This window comes from Chrysemys picta, chromosome 1 (genome assembly GCF_011386835.1).
Source record: "Chrysemys picta bellii isolate R12L10 chromosome 1, ASM1138683v2, whole genome shotgun sequence".
In the NCBI taxonomy this organism is placed as follows: domain Eukaryota; kingdom Metazoa; phylum Chordata; order Testudines; family Emydidae; genus Chrysemys; species Chrysemys picta.
Window position 1 is genome coordinate 205,259,109 of NC_088791.1, and position 25,154 is coordinate 205,284,262.

Genomic DNA, 25,154 nt, shown 5'->3' on the forward strand with positions numbered 1-25,154 from the left:
GGCCTTATCCCGTAGTGGTGTATTTCTAGACTGGGGGGGGGGAATAGGTTAACAGAGAGAGAGAATTTGAATGACTTTTGAACTGGCATGTGATTAGATCAGCAAGGTTTGATTTTAGGGATGATCAAGGCAGTATTATTCTTGCTAAGATAAGCTCAAATAAATTGAAAATAATATTTTTAATGATATTTACAAATATAAGGCAGTTCGTCCCAAGATGTGACCTTTTGAATGATGGGTGGACTACAGAGGGGTGGGTGGACATACATTTCTTTCTCTCCTGCTGGTTTCCAGCGCCAATTTCATTAAGGACTGTTATGTAATATTAGGAAAGCATTTAGGTCACATAAGCAATTGTTGTAGAAGCTTCAAGGGTATCATGACCGTGAATGCAAGGAGAGGTCATTCACAAGATAATCTCTCCATTAATATATGATCTATGCTATGAAAGAGCCACTTGTATAAAATAGTATGTTATGAAGACTACTAAACCAGCTAATAACATGCAAATACAAAACTATATTGTGAGTTAGTGAGTAAAGTGTGTGTGAGAAATATACTTTGTATATATTCATGCATAGTAGCAAGGATTATTGATCAACACTTTTTTTTATTTAAAGTTGTTTGTTTACATTTTACTATGTGCAAGTCTTATGTTTACATAAGCAATAAAAGCATTCTAAAATCAATTGACTTCACAATTCCATATTTTAAATATTATTCCACTATTTGTAGTCTGCCTGTGTATTGTGCCTTCTGTGAAACAATATTTAATCTTTCTTAAAATAGAATAATAAATACAGCAAAACCCACACAGAAGTCTTTAACTTAATAGCCTATTAAGGAGCATGCTTTGCCTTTTACCTACAGAGGTTTATTCTGTAGTCTTTCAGCATGTTTGAGTGGACAAACTGATTAAAACAACAAGGAGTCTGGTGGCACCTTAAAGACTAACAGATTTATTTGGGCATAAGCTTTCATGGGTAAAAACCTCACTTCTTCAGATGCATAGAGTGAAAGATACAGATGCAGGCATTATATACTGACACATGGAGAGCAGGGAGTTGCTTCGCAAGTGGAGAACCAGTGTTGACAGTCTGTTTCTGAAGTTTTTTTGTTCAATGATAGTGACTTTTAAATCTGTAATAGAATGACCAGGGAGATTGAAGTGTTCACTTACTGGCTTATGTATGTTACCATTCCTGATGTTCGATTTGTGTCCATTTATTCTTTTGCGGAGGGACTGTCCGGTTTGGCCATTACATTAGTTGATGTGCAGGTGAATGAGCCCTTGATGGTGTGGCTGATGTGGTTGGGTCCTCTGAGGATGTCGCCAGAGTAGATATGGGGACAGAGTAGGCAACGAGATTTGCTACAGGGATTGGCTCCTGGGTTGGTGTTTCTGTGATGTGGTGTGTAGTTGCTGGTGAGTATTTGCTTCACGTTGGGGGGTTGTCTGTAAGCGAGGACTGGCGTGGTGGTGTTTATGTGACCATCACTTATTTATTTGCACTGTAGTGTCCAGGAAGTGGCTCTCTTGTGTGGACTGGTCCAGGCTGAGGTTGATGGTGGGGTGGAAATTGTTGAAGTCCAGGTGGAATTCTTCAAGGGCCTCCTTTCCGTGGGTCCATATGATGAAGATGTCATCAATGTAGCACAAGTAGAGGAGGGGCACTAGGGGACGAGAGCTGAGGAAGCGTTGTTCCAGGTCAGCCATAAAAATGTTGGCATATTGTGGGGCCATGCGGGTACCCATAGCAGTGCCATTGACTTGAAGGTATAAGTTATTCCCAAATCTGAAGTGGTTATGGGTGAGGACAAAGTCACAAAGCTCGGCAACCAGGCGTGCTGTGGCCTCATCAGGGATACTGTTCCTGACAGCTTGTAGTCCATCCTCATGTGGAATATTGGTGTAGAGAGCTTCTACATCCATGGTGGCCAGAATGGTGTTTTCAGGAAGAACACCAATGCATTGTAGTTTCCTCAGGCTGGGAGTGCTGGTAGCATAGGGTCTGAGGACAGAGTCCAAATAGCCAGATAATCCTGCTGTAAGAGTGCCAATGCCTGAGATGATGGGGCATCCAGGGTTTCCGGGTTTATGGATCTTGGGTAGCAGATAGAATACCCCTGGTCGGGGTTCTGGGGGTGTGTCCATGTAGATTTGTTCCCGTACTGTAGCTGGGAATTTCTTGAGCAGATGGTGTAGCTTCTTTTGGTATTCCTCAGTGGGATCAGAGGATAGTGGCCTGTAGAATGTGGTCTTGGAGAGTTGCCTGGCAGCCTCCTGTTCATAATCCGACCTGTTCATTATGACTACAGCACCTCCTTTGTCAGCCCCTTTGATGATAATGTCAGAGTTGTTTCTGAGGCTGTGGATGGCATTGCGTTCTGTACGGCTGAGGTTACGGGACAAGTGATGTTGTTTGTCCACAATTTCAGCCTGTGCACGTCTGCGGAAGCACTCTATGTAGAGATCCAGTCTGTCATTTCGACCGTCAGGAGGAGTCCACGCAGAGTTCTTCTTCTTGTAGTGTTGGTAGGAGGGTTCCTGAGGGTCAGTGCACTGTTCAGTGATGCGTTGAAAATATTCCTTGAGTCGGAGACGACGAAAGTAGGCTTCCAGATCACTGCAGAACTGTATAGTGTTCGTGGGGATGGTGGGACAGAAAGAGTCCCTGAGATAGGACAGACTCTTCTGCTGGGCTAAGTGTGTGGTTGGAAAGATTGACAATGTTGTTAGATGAGTTGAGGGTACCACTGTTGTAGCCCCCTGTGGCAGGTAGGAGTTTAGATAGCTTACTGTCCTTTTTCCTCTGTAGAGAAGTGAAGTGTGCATTGTAAATGGCTTGTCTCATTTTTGTAAAGTCCAGCCACGTGGAAGTTTGTGTGGAAGGTTGGTATTGTATGAGAGTCTCCAGTTCTGAGAGCTCATTCTTGATCTTCTCCTGTCTGCTGTACAGGATGCTGATCAGGTGGTTCCTCAGTTTCTTTGAGAGTGTGTGGCACAGTCTCTCACCATAGTCAGTGTAGTATGTTGATTGCAATGGATTTTTTACCTTCAGTCCATTTGGTATGATGTCCATCTGCCAGTCCTCGCTTACAGATAACCCCCTAACGTGAAGCAAATACTCACCAGCAACTACACACCACACCACAGAAACACCAACCCAGGAACCAATCCCTGTAGCAAACCTCGTTGCCTACTCTGTCCCCATATCTACTCTGGCGACACCATAAGAGGACCCAACCACATCAGCCACACCATCAAGAGCTCATTCACCTGCACATCAACTAATGTTATATATGCCATCATGTGCTAGCAATGCCCCTCTGCCATGTACATTGGCCAAACCGGACAGTCCCTCCGCAAAAGAATAAATGGACACAAATTGGACATCAGGAATGGTAACATACATAAGCCAGTAAGTGAACACTTCAATCTCTCTGGTCATTCTATTACAGATTTAAAAGTCACTATCATTGAACAAAAAAAAACTTCAGAAACAGACTTCAAAGAGAAACAGCAGAACTAAAATTCATTTGCAAATTTAACACCATTAATCTGGGCTTGAATAGGGACTGGGAGTGGCTGGCTCATTACAGAAGCAGCTTTTCCTCTCCTGGAATTGACACCTCCTCATCTATTATTGGGAGTGGACTACATCCACCCTGATTGAATTAGCCCTGTCAACACTGGTTCTCCACTTGCAAAGTAACTCCCTGCTCTCCATGTATCAGTATATAATGCCTGCATCTGTAACTTTCACTCTATGCATCTGAAGAAGTGAGGTTTTTACCCACAGAAGTTTATGACCAAATAAATCTGTTAGTCTTTAAGGTGCCACCAGACTCCTTGTTGTTTTTGTAGATACAGACTAACACGGCTACCCCCTGATGCTCAAACTGATTAGTAAGCCCTAGCATTTATGTTAAAGTCTAAATTGCACTGATTTGTTTCAACACATCACTGTGTTTGTTGTAGTAGTAATAATAATAATACCTAGCTCTTATAGAGCACTTTTCCTCAGTAGATCTCAAGGTAATACAAAATGAAGAGTTTCTGCCTGGGACAGGATGTGGTGCTAAAGTATTTTATAGCACTAAATTTAACTTAAAGCTAACACATAAAAGGCTTGCACAAGGTGTGGTAATGTAACAGGTTTCCTTACTGTGATGGAAGTGGCTAAGTTCAACAGAGATGCTTAAGAACTGAATATATACTTACCTGAATTACCTATATTACTGTATAATCCACAATGCATTAACGAATGCATGAAAGGGGTAAAATATGTTGCAGTATCATGTCACCCTGTGTAATAATTGTAATTCTTCAAAGAAAAGTAAGTTTCAATAGATCCATGCTCTTGGTTTTCATGACTGAGTCATGAGATTCACAATTCAGCAAGTTTAAAAGAATTTAGAACCCTTCGGAGGTTTGCTGATTATATGACTGAAAGGTGCAGATGGATGTCACAGCCTCTAACTTCTAATTCCTTTTTTCTGCTACAGCAGGAAGTTGAATAGCTGTACCCTCTAGCAGTTTTTATGGGGAAAATGATTAGTTTATTATTGATTTTTCTTTTTCTAGGGCATAGCCTTGAGATAAAACAACTTGATACCTCCCCTCCCCGCCTCAGGAATCTGTATATTTAATGTCGCATGTTCTTTTTCTGTTGACATTCATTTCTGTTCAAGATCCATATGCTGTAATTGTACAACATTTAATAAAAAAAAATCTACATTCATAAAACATTTAAAGTTGCAAAGCTAAGCGCTCAGAAATGATGAAACTACTTCTAGTGTTGCACATGAAACTTTAATTCTCTCTCCATTAGAATACACCTTATGACCATCTTTTTATTCCGTTTGTACAGCACCTAGCATAGGGGTCCTGATCCATGACTAGGACTCCTAGATGCTACGGTAATATAAATAAATAATAGAAATGAAAGAATAAATACTATGTAATCATGTAACTATATATTGTAATATATATACACACACAAGGCAGAATTAAGGGTTGCACATAATTGATCTAATTATTGAAGAATATTGTTATGCAATCTTTGTGTTGTCGTATTCAGATTTTTGATTGCTTATCTATGAAACCTTCACATTTTCTGAGTATTGTTATTATGATGGAATACAATTAATTGTTCAAATTACTTTATCCATTTAAAATAGAAATGGAATGTCAATAACAAAAAACAACCCCCTGCCCTCAAAACAACAACCTGCTCTAGCTAAGGCACATGTTGTTCCTTTAAACATCCAGTCATTTGCTGCAGCTGTGCAGTGCTCAGTGCTAGCCAGGAGAGTGCTTTGTGTTGGGCTGGTCCTCTGGTGCAAATTAGCTCAGCTGCTCTGAAAATGAGGCCACTTCTACTTAGGGTCCTAAATACAGATTTAGGAGTGCAGTTTTCAAATGGGCCTAAATTACCTGGGAGCACAAGTCCCTTTTGAAAAGCTCATAGTAGGAGCCTAACTTTTAGGCTCAAAGATTGAAAAATTTGGCTGTACTATGGAATGGATTATTGGAAGTCCATGGCTGATAGGCTGGAGGTGTTGGTTTGGGAGGGAAGTCTGATGGTATATTGTGTGAAAAGGTGAATGACTGTATGGCTGTGCTTTCACTATGGTAACAGGGTGGATAGAGGAAAGGTTGGCTGTCTATGGTAGAAATGAAAGAGGTTCATAGGCTAGATTAGAGGAGAAGGAAAGAATTGTAGGGCATTGGGATAGCCTGGCTTTAGGTCAGCAGAGATTCAGAAGACATGATTTGATTGTGTAAGAAGAGGGGGGATTGGGAGTAAAATACTTTTAATCTGGTTTATTTTGCATTGATAGTGCATGGTTTAAAGTGGTCTTGCTTTCTTCCCACCACTCTATGGGGGCTAAAAATAGAAGATAGAGAGGAATAATAATTTAGGTAGGTTTGCCAGACAACCTGAAATTTTCTTTTGACTGTTTGATCATCTGCCATGATGATACATGTGAAGTTTTTGCATTTTTAAGTGATGTTAAAGTACCATAAATTGATGCAATGACATGGTATTGAAGATGCAGGTATTGAAACATTCTGTCCCAACATTGTAACATGATACGGGTTTTTGAGTATCCCCTCCCCCAAGTCGAGCCTTTCAGATTTTATGGGTCTACAGTAAGATGGCCCTGTACAGTTACACTGTTGTATGCACACACTTGAGGTGCTTTGTGAGGCCCCCAAACACATCAAATGCAGGTATTTCTGCATATTTTCACCTTAGAAACTGTTGCAACATTAATAGAACTTTATTTTTTTCTTTGTCGGTGGTATAATACTTAACCACCCATCTGGGTGTTTAGAAGCTCTGGGTAGTTAGACTGGGGAAATCCAGCTAGAGCCAAGGTCAAAATTCCTACTTCACCTGTTGGATTTGCAGTGTTTAAGAACCAAACAGCTAGAGGTTAAGTATCTGCAGGAGTGGACACAGCTGGATCTCCTGGGGAAAAAAATCATGGCTCAGCTAGCAGCTATAAAAGGAAAAAGCAGAAAGGAGTAACTAGTGGGGGGGGGGGGGGGGGGAAGCATGTACTCAAGCTGATAAAAAATTGTGGTGTTCTGCTAAAACCTCCCAAGAAATGGAAAGGCTTTTGATGGGACCCTGCAAAGCGAAGACTTTGTATTTGAACCTGTTTATAGCCAGGAAGGGATGTTCTGTACTGGGACCTGCTGCTGTTGTTGGTGTGGGAGTGCCCGGACTGTGACAACTTGCTTAACAGTGTTATCGTTTGCACTCTGTTTAAATCATAACTTCACTTTTTATTTTGGTACTGAAACTCTACAGACTTTCATCCTCAAGTCTGTAGCTGCTTTGAGGAAAGCAGCAGCTTACACTGAAGTGCTTCTGTCTGTACCAGCAGAGCCTTTGTAACTGGAAAGCTTCCTGCTGGGCTTGAGGTTGATGTGACTTCAGCAAAAACAAGTGGAGCTGTGTTTAACTTTGTGCTTCTGGGGACTCCATTTTTTCTCGTTGGAGTTATTACTTTGAGAAGTTGAAGTCTTCTTTTTTTGTTCCTAATAGTTTTATGAAAATTTTTGTTTCTGTTGAAGTTATGTCTTTTTCAAACCCAAAGGACACTTTTCAGCCAGTCAGTTAAAAAGACACTTACAGTGCAGTTAAAGCTGGTTATTTGAAGACAGATGTTTTATTTAAAGCCATTAGACTTTGGCTGGCATTTTCAAAAGGGCACAAGGGAGTTAATTTCAATGGGATTTGTGATCCCAAGTCCCTTGGGCGCCTTTGAAAATCCCAGCCTATGATGTTCTACTGCAGTTAAGGTAGTGTTATAAATACTATCAATGGGCACTGATTGTGCCTCGTTATAGTTACAGCTGACTTCTTGTTAGAGTGAATTTGAAACTGAATTTATCTTTGAATTTAAACTACATCAGAATCAATGCAACTGAAACTTCACATACATGTCATTTTTGAGTTTATGGGAAGTTTGGGGCAATTAAGACAAAGTGCTTCCTTGAAATGAATTGTCCAGATTTGTTATTCACTTTTAAAAGAATGTTCTAGTGCTTTTTTTTTTTTAACCTCTCATGAAATGTTCATTTAAAAGTGCCTTGCTTTAGGTTTTAAGGGATTTGTGAATAGGATTGGAGAAGATAATTCAACGGGTAAGCCTAAGAATTCAAAACACCCAGGTGTATGTGTAAATACAGATATATATTTAAAAATAACACCTATTTATGTTTTGTTAAGTGTATATAATATCCACCTTGGGTTCATAATACATCTGTTTGTGTGCTTTATGTAAAAACACTAGTTTGCGTGCTTTGCAAAGTATGCATGACCCCACAAGTGGTGGCTGGGATAGAATGGCTGGCAAGAAACCACAATGGTTTGACCTCGGAAATGTAGATGAGGGAAAACCACTTGTGGCCACTTTTTCCCCATCCTTGTGTTAAGTAGACTTATAAAAATCAATGGAACTATTTAAGGAATAAGGCTCTGTTTAGGTAAATATCCCTCTTCAGGAAAGTAAGGAGATCCATGCCAGTATACAGCTAAGTTCTCCCAAACAACCTTAACTTTGACCCCATGATGCCCAAATGGAGAAATATCAGAAACTCAGACCTGCTTAAGGAGGGAGCTTTATAAATTGGCTTTTCCTGAAACTGATGACTGAAATAAATGTGTGGCTACATCTTAACAAAACTATTTATTGTTTTGTTTGCAGTGGTAGTATGCAATTGGAGTTTGATAGTTTGTTTCCTGTTTTTGGTTCTGCAGGATCAGAAAGAAAACTCTTTTTTAAAATTTCAGTGTTTCTGTGGTGCTGCCTTTAGGGTCTTTTCTTATAAATTAGGATAATTATTCCCCGCCCCTCCAGTATGTCCAGTATTAACAAGAGGAGGAATTACTTAATTCCATGGATTCCAACAGCTGTGGGCAAAATTAAGTGGACAAATTTGTAAACACTATGAAATATCCCCAAGGAAAACTCCCACATCACCTGGCAACTTGACTGCCATATAGCAAATGATGGAATATTAGGTAGTAGTGTAGCACAAGTTTTGGCTGTGGTCACTAGAGGTATAGTTAACATAACAAATATTTCCCATAGTATGCTAGATATGTAGTTTTCTCTGGCTAACTGATTTGAATACTTGTCTAGAATCAGACTGGCATTCTGGTTTAATGTGATTATCTTATCCCTCTTGTTGTTCAGTTTGTGTGGTTAGTGCTGTTGTGCAGTAGTAGCATTTTTTTTGAATCCTGGTCAGTTGTGCTTTTAAGAAAGAAGCAGAATCTGGACGAGATTATTGTGCTCAGAGGAGGGTGAGTAGGCGTGGCCAGTTTTCTCAGATTTTGAGAAAGCAATGTCATATTTAAAGGAGGAAAAATTGTGAGAATACAAAACCCCTGCAAACTCTAAAACATTCATCTGAATGGTTGAGGTGACTGCTGGACAAGTGGAGCAGTAGAAAAGAGAGAAAAAAGTTTGCCAGGAAAGTTCAAATTATTATTAGTATGTGATCATGTAATTAAGATACCTTTTAACAGAATGGAAATCAAGTGCACTTGGCAAACTATTTTTTCCCCCAGGACTCCTGCCTCATTTAGTACACAGGATGGAACCATTCTTGGAATGAATCAGGGCTGTGAAGTGAAAAGGCAGTTGAATGCTGCCCTAGAGAAGTGTCTTCTATCACTGCCTCTGCCACAGTGTTGCTATATGTTGTTGGGCATGTCACACAAGCCACAATTTTCACAGCTGGCTATTATGTGTTCCTCATTTTCTGGGTACCCAACTGGAGACACCTGGGGTCGTATTTACAGAAGTGCGCAGTAGAATTGATCAAATAATTGATTTACTGGTTTGGAAGCCAGATGGAAAAATCCCCTTCCCCCTCCGAAATTGCTCCACCTCCCACGTTTTTCTTGATGAAACAAACAAACAAACAAAAAATGGAAACATTTTGATCAGGTCAAATTGTTTTCAATGTTGATCAAATCCACATTTTCAAAAATCTTGTTTTCATTTTGTTTGGTCAAAACTAATTGCCAAATTAGATTTGAATTTGCAAATAGTTTTGGTGCCCTGAAAAATGCATATTTTGGTAAATTTAGTATTTGCCAAAAAAATGTCACCCAGCTCTAATACTGAGCATTCACAGCTGTAGCTGAAGGCAACGGAAGCTGTGCTTGGAACATGTAAAGTGCTATATAATGCTGAGTACTCTGAAAAATTAAACCCTAAGTATCTCAAATTGTCACCCAAAATTAATGGAGACTTGACAATTTTGGTCTTCATTTTCCTTACCTCTCTGGGGTGTTGTAAAATAAATTCATTAAAGAACTAAGATACTATGATGAGAGCATCATAGAAAAGGCTATGAGGAAATTAATAACTGTGTTGAGTACAAGGTTTGGATGACGTGCAGTAAATAATGCATGGGGACACACATTGAGTAATTAAGATGAAGAGAAACACTGAAAAGTGCTTATTCAGTGAGCACTCTCCAACCTGTGCACTGATTGAGGTATGGGTCATGTGAAAAATTAGTATCTGATCAGGTAATGAGACCAAGTTAAGGCAACCATAAATTTGATATTTCCTAAATGAGTGTTTGACTTTCCGAACGTAATGTTTTTTTTGTTTACATTTAATTATTTTGGATGTAATAGATATATAGGATGAAATCCTGGCCCCGTTGAAGTTAATGTAAGCTTTGGCATTTATTTCTGTGGAATCGTAATTTCACCCTAGAAGTTTTTTGTGTATTTGCAGATGAGATGTGAGAGGCATTTTTATGTTGGAAACAGTACAGGGCTTTGGAATCTGGTATGTTGAATTTATATTTTAAGATATTGGAGTCCATTATTATGTTGATTTAGAGGGCCCATAGGACTTTGACTACATGACAGTACAGGTAGAGATGGGTGGTTTCACATTTCATGGTGCTTAAGAATGGATATACATCTCATCAACTGCAAGAAATATTTTATTTTTCAATAATTTTGAAGAAATGCCGGTATTTCAAAAAGTTTCCTGCTAATAAACAATATAAAAATGGCTTCCAAGTTTCCAGGACAAGTCACTTGTAACAATTTTTTTTCTTCCTAACTTATCTTAGTAGACACTATATGTAGTACAGCAGCTTGTTTTCATGTTAGACTGTATTTTGAAAACAAAAGCAATATGCTTGATTAGAAAGTTCTTATCAGGTTTGTGACTTCAAATGATTTATTTTAATTATGTTCCTATATTTGTTTGATTGTTCCATTTTTCATTAGCTTATCCTGGGACGTATGAAGCTGAAGTGCCAGTGTTTCTGAATGATAACCCATCTCATTGCAAACTATTAACTCTGTCTAGTACTGTCAAGTCACCTAAGATAAACTTCGATCCCCCATTTTTGATATTGATGCCTGTTCCTCTGGATATGAAAACTGAGATGTATGTCAATATTATTCCAAAAGACTACTCAAGGTAAATCTTCACTTAAATTCCAGATTAGTTTGCCATAAACACCATAATTATCATGCTTCCTCTGTTTTCCGCTGCAGGAGGTACTTGATAATTGCTGTGTGGGTTGGTGTTCATATCACTGTCTGCTCAATGGAGGAAAATGCAGTACTTAGCAGGAAATAGTGATAGTTAACAGCATTTTATCCTCATGATGTATCATTTCTCTACTAGCTCTGTGCTCCAGAAATGTGTCTGTCCATCAGTACAGGACAGATTGTCACACTTTTTGTACTTTTTTGGAAAGCAAAGCAGAACTATTGAAAAAAGCAGCAGCTATGAGAGCTTCTCAGTGACTTCAGTCTGAGATTCACATCATAAACTTGTTGGTTTTTTTGGTGTCATGATTAGATGAAAACATTGTAGCTGTTATTTTTCTCTGGCAAATTGATTAGAAATCCTCAAACAGTTATTTTGGGTTAATATGATTTTGTTATACACATTGTTGAGTTACACTGGATGTACTGTGATTTCATTATCTATGCAAGGCTGTATTATATTTCAACAAAACAAATACATTAATCTAAAAGTGTCTATAAATTAGATTTATTAATGATTGCGCCTTTTTATTCATTTTTTTAGATCTCCAAATATAACACCATTAAACTGAAGATTTGAAAACAAACAAAACCTTTCCTTTAATCTCCATACTGTATAGCAAAATGTATTAGTCCAAAGTTGGTGCAATATTTGGTTAACAGATGTTTCCCTGAGTCCTTTATCATGGGTTTTGTACCATATAGCATTGTACAGCTTAATATTTTTGAATACTAGGGCTTGGTAATGGTATCCAGAGCTTTTAAATTTTAGTGCACTAGTTCAAATACAGCTCAAAGCAATAGTGGTTAAAGTTACCATCTGATAGGTTTTTGTTACCTGTGTTAAATGATGGTATGGTCTCACCATAGTTTCCAGTGGATAGGTGCTAACATATCAAAACGAATACCACAGTTGGTGACATTGTTAGCATGTTAGGCAGAACTTGAATTGCTCCCTTCCCTAGTACTAGTCTCTCCAGGCAAGAGTTGAGGCACACTGGTATGACAAGTCTTAGGAAGCTTGTACTTCCTCTACCTGTGATACATTTTTTCTGTGGTTAAATAGTAAATTTCATTTTCTAGTACAGTTAGTGGCACGTTTGTATTGCAGTGTCAGAGATCTGAATGAACATCTGACATCCACTTTCCTACAGATGATGGTCATTTGTAGGTGGGGTGAATTTCCTAGGATTTCTGTTGAGAAATAGTAATTTATTGGATGACTTTTGTCAATAATACCACAACTGGATCAAGCCGGACTCCATATGGGTCTGGGGATCCACTCACATAGATTTGATTGCAAGATTGGGGCCTAAATTCGTGTGACCAGGGGAAGTATTTCAAAATGTCTCTGTCCAGGAGGTTCCATTTTGTGCAAATAGATATATAGTAAAAGCTGTTTTGAACAGTAGAACAATTTGGTAAGCGTTAATACAATTAAATCAATATAGAGAAAAGCTTTAGCATAGGTGATTTTTGAGGAAACAAATAAAAGTAATACTTAGGCCTTAGTTATAACAATGGTCTGTAAAAATTCTTCCTTAGAATGCTGAGTTGCAGTGGGTCACTACAGAAAACTAATTGCAGTACATTTGTAAAAGACAAAATGGCACGTTAAATGTTAAAGGACTTATAATTTTTCAGTTAGTTTCAGTTGACTAATAATTTAAAAAACAAATTTGTGTTATGATCATGGTTCATATATCAAGCTGCAAAAAGCAGTTTGATAGATGTGTGACTTAACTTTGTTACTGTTGCCCTTTGGGAACAAACATCATTATTATTGATTTTTAACACAGGCCGTCAGCACTACAAGTTGAAATTCCAGAGCTTGAATTTGAAGATGGTGACAAGATTAATCCCCTTTCTGTGCAGTTTCCAAGTGGCCAAGTTATTGCAGTCTCACCAGAGGGGACAAATGTAGGACTCACTTGTCATATCAGCTTCAGGTCATCTAGGCCAGTGTCATTTTTAAGGAACATATTCTTCATCGATGATGAAAAAAACAGGTAATACATTTAAATTAAGTTCATTTGGGGGAAGGAAGGGTACTCTCTATGTTTTGGAGAAGTGGGTAAGACACAAACTTTATGACATAAACTAGCTGGAAAAAAATTACAATGAGTCCCTAATATAAACTAATATATTTGAAAGTAAACCAAAGAAATACATTGTTTTGAGCTGGATTCCAGTTCCAAATCATGCTATTCAGCTTTGCCCTTAAGGTTTAAATCATTTCAGAATCTTGTACTTTGCTCAGTTTTTCTCTGTTCCCACTCCCTCATATTCACTTTTGAGAATTGTTCTGTTGAGTAAACAAATCCTACTATTTTTGGTCCAAATTGTTTTGTTTAAAAAAAATCTCCGTTAGATTTTGTTTTTTGTTTTTGGTTGTTTGTTTTGGTGTTGTACTTTAAATGGTACTGCAGTCGAATAGGAGGAAGTATCAGCATGAAATATGGTGTTCCTGTCAATTCAGCTTTGTAAAGTGCTTTGCAGTCTTCCAGAATGAAAGCCCCTTAACCTAATATATCATCATTTTAATGCTTAATTCATACAATACAATGGAAAAAACCTTTAGAGGTCTATTTAAAGAACGAAATGTTTGACTGTAGGGCTGCATGAACCTTGCAGGACTTGTTTTGTGTGGCTAATGGTCTGCAGCAGTTGGCAACTACCCAACCTTGGCTGGATTTTAAGGTGGCTTGAGTTTGTCTTGAACCTAAACCTCTATGACATTATCTTTCCTTTGAACCCCCTCTCTACTATATAATGTTTATGGGAGTGGGGCAGGACCTGTCTTCCTGTCCTGGTGCTAGGAAGTCCCTCCTCCCATTCCATGGCTCCCCAATGCATCAGAGAGAGCTGGTGGCCCTTCTTTCTGCTCTGCAGATCTTTAGGAGACTTCCAGGAAAGGACTACCACATTCACCAATCCTGTTGAGTTTCTAGATGCTGCTCCCGTCCCTCCTCCATGCACATAGAAAAGGAAGTAGGAAACCGAATCTGTCTGAAGTTTCTATTCACATCTTTTGCATAAAGCTAGTTCAGTAGGGTTCCTAGTAGTCCTATGCTAATTTACAGTGTAGGATGTGAAATCAGTCAGATCACAGTTAAAGTTCAGGATCAGGAAGCCGATGTGCTCTCTTCTCCCCCCCCCCAAAAAGGTAGAATTGCTTTTTGTTTTAAATTTCTTGCAGTATAACTTGCTGATTTTTGTTTGTTTGTTAGATATTCACTATATACAGGTTCCATCACAGACACCTTCCTGCTCCCTTGGACAGGAAGCTTTATTATGATTTCCCCCCCGATCCCACTCCTACACAGAGTGCTTCTAAAGATCACATGGGATAAAGCCTGGCTTATACCAATAGCCCAGCATGGCCCCACCAACACTGGTTCTCTACTCTACTGGACCTCTCAGTGGTGACTCCAGTCTCACTTCCATTGCACCTGGATTTGATCACTCAAGACCATAGTCAGCTGCTCCACCCAAACCTGCGTTCCCTTCATTTAACAGCCTGGAAACTTAGTGGCTAAATCCCATAAAAGAGGCTTGCTTGGAACAAGTTTGCTAGGTCTTACTAAGCAGTAGAAAGCCCTCCACCAGGGCCGCCTACCTGTCAAAATGGAAGTGGTTTTTGGTCTGGGCTTGGCAAACTGGAGTTTCTCCAGTGCATTCATCCATCCAACACATACGCGACTATTTGCTGCACCTGAAACAGCAAGGCTTAACAGTTTCCTCTATCAAGGTTCACCTGGCAGCAATACCAGCTTGCCACCCTCATGTGGATAACAGTCTGTTTTTTCAAGTGACATGACAATCAGATTCCTTAAAGGCCTGGAAATGTTGTAACCTCAATTAAGAGAACCTGTCTCCCCACCCCTCCCCGCCTGGGACTTGAACCTGGTCTCGTCTAAACTTATGGGACCACCATTTGAGCCTTTAGCAATGTGCTTCTGGAAGGTGTTTTTTCTAATAGTCATCACTTCTGCCAAAAGTCTCTGATACTTTGTATTGCAGTATAATATGTTGCACAAGAGACTGAATATATCAGGGGTCAGCAACCTTTCAGAAGTGGTGTGCCGAGTCTTCATTTATTCACTCTAATTTAAGGTTTCGCGTGCCAGTAGTACATTTTAACGTTTTTAGAAGGTCTTTCTATAAGTCTATAATATATAACTAAACTATTGTTGTATGTAAAGTAAATAAGGTTTTTAAAATGTTTCAGAAGCTTCATTTAAAATTAAATTAAAATGCAGAGCCCCCCAGACCGGTGGCCAGGACCTGGGCAGTGGGAGTGCCACTGAAAATCAGCTCACGTGCCGCCTTCAGCATGCATGCCATAGGTTGCCTACCCCTGGAATATATCTTAAAATTAGAATGGTGCAAAGAGCTGATAAGCACTACCTTAATTATTTGCCTGTCATTATTTCTACTGTGATCTCAATTTTCAGGGTTAAACATTTTGTCCTTTCAAATCTTGTGAGGTTACAACATGGTATTAGGTATCAGGGGGTAGCCGTGTTAGTCTGTATCTACAAAAACAACAAGGAGTCTGGTGGCACCTATGCATCCGAAGAAGTGAGGTTTTAACTCACGAAAGCTTATGCCCAAATAAATCTGTTAGTCTTTAAGGTGCCACCAGACTCCTTGTTGTTTTTTTTAACATGGTATTAGGTTTGCCCTAAATATAAAACTAAATATTTATATGCAATAATTGTATGAATACTTAAGTAATTAGAGAGGGAGTGGTTGGAACTTTTATATTCTGTTTCTTGATCTATATCAATGTAACTCCACTACTCTTTTTTGGTAGACCCATTTTATTTACTTCTAAGATAAACTGTGATTTGGGATGTGGTTTCTTTGTAAACCTTCCAGTAATTCGTAGGAAAGGATAATACAAAACAATAGAATTTTGAGGCTTGAAAAATAGCCACTCAGCAGGCACAGTAGTTAGTTCCAATAACTCTTTTTATATGATCCAGTAGCAGCTTATCAAATCTTGCTATGGAGGGATTTACCATTTTAGTGCATAATAAACCTTTATCTGTACTGCCATTAAAATGAAAGAAGGAATACCACCATTCACTTGAAGAGGAATTACTTTAATTAAAAAAACAAATTCAATAAAAAGCTGGCATTAATCTTCTTTGAGTAGATGCAGACGTGTATTGCACTTAGGTATTTTCACACCCAGTGCACCGGAGCTGGATAAATTTGCCTAGCAGTACCTGTAGGGGGTGGCGCTCGCACCTCGTGGCCATAGCCCCTCCCCTAGCTGCATGTGGCAGTGCAACACCAGTCCTCCTTCAGTTCCTTCTTACTGCCAATAGCTGAGTCGGAGCTCTGTGTGGTCTTAACCTCATAACCTCTCAACTAGATTAGTTTTTTCCCCTTGTTGTATATAGTTAGTAGTACCCTTTGTGTTAGTTGTAGTAGTTTCTTTTCTCAGTGATGCCCTCACAGGAGTTCAAATGTTGTCTTTCATGTGGTGAAGCAATCCCACACAGTGATCCCCACACACGGTGCTTCGGATTCTGGGAGTGCTGCTGCTGCACATACTGGAGCAGGTGCCTCTCCGAAGAAATGGAGGAGCCATTCCCTGTCAACTGTGCTGAAGAAAAGATTGCATAAGCTCTATTAAGACTGCTCTTGGTCTTGGGGTGACTCTTTTGCTTCCCCAAGGAAAAGCATGGACTGGCATGGAGTTGGTACGGGTGTGCAGGATGGAATGGGTAGCTCTAACCCTTCCTTGGTACGGAGAATGGAGGTTCGAAATCCTGTACCGTTTACTTGAGTTGCAGTCTCAGGGCTTCTGTTGAGTCTGGCACGATGAGGGAGATGCCAGTATCGATTGTTTCCACCTCAGCAGCATATCAGGCAGGTACAGATCTCCTTTGCCTCTTGGTCCCAATCTCTCCTTTGGTCCAGGACTTTGCCAGGGCTGTATCATCTGTAGCTAGAGTGACCAGATGTCCTGATTTTATAGGGAGAGTCCCAATTTTTGGGTCTTTCTTATATGGGATCCTATTACCCCCCACCTCCTGTCCCAATTTTTCACACTTGCTGTCTGCTCTCCCTATCTGCAGCTTTGTCAGTTGAACAAGATGCTGAACCCTTGGGTCTCTTGGCACCGCACCCCAATATTGCCCTTCCATAAGTTGTGAAAGCAGGGCTGGTACTGGGATGCATATGGGGGACCCTGGCACTGGGAATCTCCTTGGCACTGCTACAGTCGGCACCACAAATGCTTCTGTGGCAGCTTTCGCTGCCCTTGACATCAGTACCATCAGACACTCTGGTACCTCTGCTGACTTCAGGACCAACACCATTTCCGGAATGGGCATGCTCAGTACTGATGGTACCACTTCCATTGGCAGTGCTGCCTCCCGCCTTATTCTGGATGATGGACGAATCGGACTGGTTACTTTCTCTCTCTGGTCTCGTTCCACCCTTATCTCTGGGATCCTGAGGCTCCTTGGTATAGCCTTTTATTTTATTTAATGTGAATTTTGTAATGTGGTGGTATGCCACCGTGGGTTCAGTTTTGGTGACTACAGTTTCAAGCTCAACAGAGTGAAAGTCACCTCTGCTACTTGTTTCAGATTTTGAGTTTCTGGGACCACATAAAGACCAAGGATAGTGATCACTCATACATTTACAAATACAATGTCTAGTGTGTTTTACAAGTTACAGTTAAAGTTAAGATTTCCCATGCCTATAGAATTTTTATAAAGACTAATGCACAAGTTACAAATATAGTTATACTCACATCCTTAATGATATTCTTAAGGTCTGATGGCTGCCTTGCCAATTGATCATCAGTAGAGGGGTGGTTCCTGCTGGAGCTTCCAGTAGGGAGCTAAGCTTTCCAATCTCTTTTTATAATGTGATTCTGACTATACCTCATTAGCATTTATGCACATGGTGCACCCTGTGGTTAGGGCATGTGTTAGAAAAATGTGACTACTGGATATCTTGTACGCAAAAAATAACTCTTACAGTAAATTTCTTGCAATACCACCCATTGGCACATCTTTTCCTATGATCTTGTGGCATAGGGTCATTCTTTGGTTGCTTACTTATGCCAAGCATTTCTTATGTCTATGGCCTAGTATGGCTAAGCTGACATCTTACAGGCCTCAGCCTGTAGGTCTTGTGTTTCAGCCCTACTTACTTAGATACCTAATGTATACTTATCCCTTCTGATACTTTTATAATTCTACAACTTAAATCTATATAGCATAGAATGATTATATATGAGATAGCATGTTATTCATAACATCACACAATAAATGAATGATAAAATGAAGTAATTGGCTACATCCGTGTCAGAGTTGGGGTCGTCATCCTTCCACTCTTCATCGGCCAACCTGGATTGAAGGTTGCTGATGGACCATTATGGATACCAGGATTGATACTTGTCTTCCAGTTGGGATGGAGGCTCTTGGCCCAGTGCCTACTGGGGGCCACCAATGCCTTATCCAGGTCTTTGGCCTCCGTGGAATCTGTGGGATGCTCCTCAGTTGTGGAGGTTCCCCTCTTCGTCTCGCTTGAAGGCAAGATCACTGGCCAGGTCTGCAGTGGTGACCGTCGATCCTCCCCAGGCCCAGGGACTGTTAGTCCTCTGGGCGGAGTCTTCAGAGTCGTCCCATCTGGGTCCATCAGCCCTGCAACTGGATCTGGCTTTGGCTTAGTTAAGGTACTCATTGTCATCTTTGGATGATTCTGTGATGCTTGGATCATCCTTTCCTTCAGTACCAGAGGATTTTAAGGCCTAACGAGACCTTTTGCAGTGTGTAGTTGATTCCCTCAATACCCAAGTGAAGTTCTTGCAAGAGAACACCTACAAATTAGTGGATATCCTGCAGCCATCTGCCCCTGGGAGAGTTGCTCTCCCTACTAGTGATGTGTTCCTTGGACCAGTTAAGGCCCTCTGGAGCACAGTTGTTTTGTTACTGCCTGCAGCTAAGTGTATGAAAAAGTGCTCTTTTGTTCCTGTGCAGGGATTTGAGAGGTTTTACTCCCATCCAGCCCCAAATTCTCTAGTTGTAACTGCAATGAATGACGGAGCCCAGCAGGGCAGGTTTAAGTCCACACCCAAGGATAGGGACTTTAAATATTTTGACCTCATGGGCAGGAAGATTCACACCTCCTCTTCCTTACATATGTGAATTGCTAATCAGCAAGCCTTGCTGTCCAAATACAATTTCATTAATTCTACCACTATGTCAGAGTTTGCAAACCAGCTGCCTGAGCCCTCATCAAAGGAATTTTGGGCATTTCTCACTGAGGGCTGCTTGGTGGCTAAGATGTCCTTGCAGTCCACGCTTGACAGCACAGACATCTCGGCCAGAGTGATGGCGGACTTCCTGGCTGCAGATATTGGGCATTGCTTCCTATGTCCAGCAAGCCATTGAGGATTTGCCCTTTGAGGGCCAAATGGTGTTTTTGGACAAAATTGATGAAATGCTGCGCTCCTTCAAGGACTCTAGGGCTACCCTGGAGTCCTTGGGGCTGTACATGCTGGTGGTGCAGAGGTGCCACTACAGCATTTAACAGCAGCAGTAGTATTGTTCACAGGGAATGTTTGGCCATCCTTTCCTCTTCCGATGCAACAGGACTACCCCAGAAAGAGGGATAGATACCACAGGAGACAGCTCGGGGTTTGGTCAGTCCACATACCCTCCCTCCCCCCCCATCATCCAAGAGCGCATTTTGACTCCTTGGACCAGAGCACTGTTCTAGTAATTGCTCCTTTATCCTCATGTCTCCCCTTTGGGGACAGACTGTCACACTTTCATAATGCTCGGGGCTATCACGACTGACAGCTGGGACCTAAGCACTGTCAGACTGGGTTATGCCATGCAGTTCCTCTCCACACATCCTCCCCACCCCTCTTCAGGGACCCCATCATGAAATAAGAGGAGTAGGAAGCGGACCTGGAGTGAAAGTGATTGAGTCCTGCAGAAATACTGAGAGAGATAAAAACACAACATGAAGTGTGTGTTCCCTGCCACTCCCAAGGGGTTGCTTCTATGGATCTGGTGCCATCAGGTTGCCATAGATACATACCCCATGTCCACTACTGCATGCAGCTAGGGGGGAAGTGGAGGAGCCAGATCCCAGCTGCCCAGCACCCTGCATTTTACCCAGGGACAGGAATGTTTCATCTGTGCACAGGAAATGTGTCTCGCTTACTAATACAGATTCCTGCTCTTTTGGAGCGGCGGCTGCTGCTGCTGCTTGTGGACGGCAGATTCCATGCATCTGTCCGATCAGACGACTCCTCCCTTTGCACCTGCCTGCTGCTGGGAGGCTCCTGCCTTGTAGACTGGCCTCAGTGAGGTAAGGAGGAGACCTCCTACTTGTGTTCACAGTTCCTGACCCTTGCCATAGTGCATGTCTTTCTTGTTGCTGGCATGTTGCTAAGGCTACTGGTAACCATGTGGGGAGCTGCCCTGGGAGTTGCCCATGTTTCCCTGCCTTTAGCTGCCCTGTTAACAGACAGGCAAAAAAGAAAGTTAGATGAAGGCAGTGATAAAGTGATTACCTAACCGAATGTATACTATACATATACAAATTACATCCGATCCAACCCCAAACCACCACTTGTAGTTGGGTCACATTGAGTTCAGGTTGGGTTGCAAATCTCTAAGTCTAGCTCTTAGTGTGTGCTTTATTTGGGACAATGATGCTTCAGTCACTTCAGCTAGGAAGAAGGTGGTGGAGTACTACTATATTCATTGATTCCAAGGCCAGAAGGGAGTATTATGATGATCTATTGTGACCTGTTGTGTAACCCAGGCCATAGAACTTCCCAAAAGTAATTCCTAAAGCATATCTTTTAGAAAAACATCCAATCTTGATTTAAAAATCAGCAGTGATGGAGAATCCACCACAACTGTTGGTAATTTGTTCCAGCAGTTAATTAGTCTTATGGTTAAAAATGTGTGCCTTATTTCCAGTCTGAATTTGTATAGCTTCAACTTGCAGCCATTGGATTGTGTTATATGTTTCTCTGTTAGATTGAAGAGTAAATATGTGTTCCCCATGTAGGTACTTATAGACTATAATCAAGTCACCCCTTAACCTACTTAGCACAGTCGTTGCTAGTTAGGCTCTCACAGTGAGGATGAATGGAAGCAATGTCATGAAGAGTTTTGTTACATTCAAACAGAAAGAGGTTATTTATCTCTTCTGCATATTCACCCTGACCCAACCTCTGCTTGGGAGATTTACAGGATGTGCCCAGAGGTTCAATCTTGGTCCAGCAATGTATTGACGCATTTGAACAGCTCCACTGAAGTGGTGGGACTACTTGTGAACTTAAATTGCTTTGCTGGAATGGATCTTAGAAAGGAACTGAGGTACAAGTGAGGTGTTGGGGTGTCTCTTGAGTCTTTAGTTCTAGAATGCTGAAACAGAGGGACGTGCTTCCCCAGCAGCTCGCTGCTGTGAAATGGGTTCCATTGCTGCCTGACAAGAGATACATTCCCACAGTTTGGGTCAATGGAGGCAATACATTTGGAGAATAATTATTTGGTATGTAACCTCTTATACACCACATAAAGAATATTGTGTATTGTGAATATTTGTAACTATTGGTGTTGTAAAGATGTTAATTTGTTTGAATTGTACCACCAGAATTAAAAAGCCTCTCTGTTTTTCCACCTCCAAAGAGACAGTGTGTGTTGTAGTGGTTTGAATCACGAAGATCTTGAACTCCAGCTCTTGATCTAGTGTTTGGAATGTGATTAGAAGATAAGCAGCTGGAAATTCAATTCTTCTCCTGCATTTCACTGTTCGGGCAAGGGACCTGTTTTGATGGTTTGTCTGTGTTAGGTTAATTGGTATTTTGTGGGTACATGGCAAAGCCTGTCTATTTGGGTGAGCATTGGCGAAAGGCTGAGGCAGTTGAGGATGGGATTTTTGTCTCGTGGGGAAAGTACAATGGGAAGTTTTAGGCTATAAGGGTTACATGACTGTGGATGAAATGGTGTGCGGAAAGGTGAGACGAAGTGCTGCTGCTTTGGTTAATTTTTATTTGCGTATCCTATGTTGGGTTTCTAAGTGCATGTCAAGGACGTTCATTGTCAAAGTTTGGATCGGTGTCCTTTGGTATTGAGTTTGTATAAGATTGAAATCTAATTTAATAAATAATAAATCTTTGTGACATAAATAAGAGTAGGTCATGGTGGCTGGGCATTCTTGGACCTAGCTGCTTCACAGAGGTGATTTTGGAAACACAATGGGCAAGCAGGTTTTGTAGTAAAATCAGGCTATACATGACTATAAACCTGAATTCTAAAGTGAAGGACTATGGTTGTATTTTAAGAAGGCAACTTACTATTTGTGTAGATTTAAATTAAATGAGTCATGAGAAGTTATACTAATATTTATCTAAGATGATTTTAATTTACAACCCATCTTTCCAGTTAATTTGTAGTGGTTTTTGTGTGTGTGTGCTTTTACTGATGATCTCAATTTTTGCTTCTTTAACTGCCCTCAACCAGATTGACAGATGTCTTACTCCACAGGGCTGATGCAAGTAAAAGCAGGTAGAAAAGCTGAGACTCTCTTGCCCAAGTGTTCAGAAAATAGACGGGGTGTCACACTTAGCTGCAAAATCTAGATCCTTCACTGTGGGAAAAATCACTACAATACTTGGGAAAAAAAATCAATGAGAATGTTGCATGTTGATGGTCTCCAATTTTAATACACATTACATTTTTATTTTATTTTATTTTATTTTATTTGACTACACAAATGCTTTAGTAGGACTTATGTAACAGCAAATTTGGCTTCCTGCACCATGAAAGAGACAGAAGATAGAACCCAATGCAGTTCTGTTATTTATGGTGGGAGGAGAGAAATAAATGCCAGGATCTCAGACAAAGGGTCTGAAGTAGAGCTGGGCAAAATTTCTTCAGGCAGTAGTTTATTCATCAAAAAATGCAGTTCTGGGTTAGCTAAAGTTGTTTGTGAATTCAGTCAAATTTGGCAAAAAATTTTGATTGAATAAAAATGGTGTGTGTGTGAAATTCAGAAAAAGTTTTTTGTTTTCACATTTTTGATATGAAACACTTTGACTTTTCTCATAGACTCATAGACTCATAGACTTTAAGGTCAGAAGGGACCATTATGATCATCTGGTCTGACCCCCTGCATGCTGCAGGCCATAAAACCGTCCCTACCCCTTCCCTGGACTCTGCTGTTGAAGTCCCCAATCCTGTTTTTAGTGGCTTCAATCGGCAGAGACCCTCCTGCTAGAGATCCCTGCCCCATGCTGCGGAGGAAGGCGAAAAACCTCCAGAGGCTCAGCCAATCTGCCCTGGAGGAAAATTCCTTCCCGACCCCAAATATGGCGATCAGTAAGACCCCGAGCATATAGGCAAGAGTCTCCAGCCCGACCCCTGTTAGCCATTATACTATTTACCTACCATTGCTTGGCTTTCCTTGACTACTATGTTTTACCATTAAACCATTCCCTCCATAAACTTATCTAACTTAATCTTAAAACCAGACAGGTCTGTCGCCCCCACCGTTTCCCTCGGTAGGCCGTTCCAATATTTCACCCCTCTGACGGTCAGAAACCTTCGTCTAATTTCAAGTCTGAACTTCCCCACGGCCAGTTTATATCCATTCGTTCTTGTATCCACGTTAGTACTAAGCTGGAATAATTCTTCTCCCTCCCTTGTATTAATCCCTCTAATATATTTAAAGATAGCAATCATATCCCCTCTCAGCCTTCGCTTTGTCAGACTAAACAACCCAAGCTCCTCTAGTCTCCTTTCGTACGACAGGTTTTCCATTCCTCTGATCATCCTAGTGGCCCTTCTCTGCACCCGTTCCAGTTTGAGTTCATCTTTTTTAAACATGGGAGACCAGAACTGCACACAGTACTCCAAATGAGGTCTCACCAGCGCCTTGTACAACGGAAGCAGGACCTCCTTATCCCTACTAGACATACCTCGCCTAATGCATCCCAAGACAGCATTGGCTTTTTTCACCGCCACGTCACATTGTCGACTCATAGTCATCCTGCGGTCTACAAGAACCCCTAGGTCCTTCTCCTCTTCCGTTACTTCTAACCAATGCATCCCCATCTTGTAACTAAAATTGTTATTAGTCATCCCCAAATGCATCACCTTACACTTTTCACTATTAAATTTCATCCTATTTCTGATACTCCAATTCACAAGCTCATTCAAGTCTCCCTGCAGGATATCCCTATCCTCCTCCGAATTTACAACGCCTCCCACCTTCGTATCATCCGCAAACTTTATCAGCCCACTCCTGCAATCGGTTCCGAGGTCAGTTATAAATAGATTAAATAAAATGGGTCCCAAAACCGAACCTTGAGGCACTCCACTAGTAACCTCCCTCCAACCTGACAGTTCACCCTTTAATACAACCCGCTGCATTCTCCCCATTAACCAATTCCTTATCCACCTCTGGATTTTCATATCGATCCCCATGTTTTTCAGTTTAACTAATAATTCCTCATGGGGTACAGTATCAAACGCTTTACTGAAATCCAGGTATATTAGGTCCACCGCATTTCCCTTATCTAATAAATCCGTTACTTTCTCAAAGAAGGAGATCAGATTAGTTTGGCACGATCTGCCCTTCGTAAAACCATGTTGTAATTTATCGCAATTGCCACTACCCTCCAGGTCCTCAACTAGTTTCTCTTTCAGAATTTTCTCTAACACCTTGCACACTACAGATGTTAAACTAACAGGCCTGTAGTTACCGGGATCACTTTTTTTCCCTTTCTTGAAAATAGGAACCACATTAGCTATTCTCCAGTCTAACGGGACCACCCCCGAGTTTACAGATTCATTAAATATTATCGCTAATGGGCCTGCTATTTCCCGTGCCAATTCCTTCAATATTCTCGGATGAAGATCGTCCGGTCCTCCCGACTTAGCCCCATTAAGGTGTTCAAGTTTTGTTTCTACCTCGGATACGGTAATCCCCCATCCTGAATGCCCCTCTGTAGTGGTGCTAGTATCCCTAATACCTTCATTGGCCTCATTAAACACCGATGCAAAATATTCATTAAGATATTGCGCCATGCCT

General features: G+C 40.8%; 1 protein-coding gene across 1 annotated transcript in view; it reads left to right on the forward strand.

Annotated features, from left to right (window-relative positions):
• CFAP47 (cilia and flagella associated protein 47) overlaps nt 1-25,154 on the forward strand; it is a 286,241-nt gene that overhangs the window by 99,930 nt on the left and 161,157 nt on the right. The window contains exons 25-26 of the mRNA XM_008174468.4: nt 10,791-10,986; nt 12,860-13,069. Coding sequence (XP_008172690.4) covers nt 10,791-10,986; nt 12,860-13,069 — 406 coding nt within the window. The remainder of the gene's footprint in view (nt 1-10,790; nt 10,987-12,859; nt 13,070-25,154) is intronic.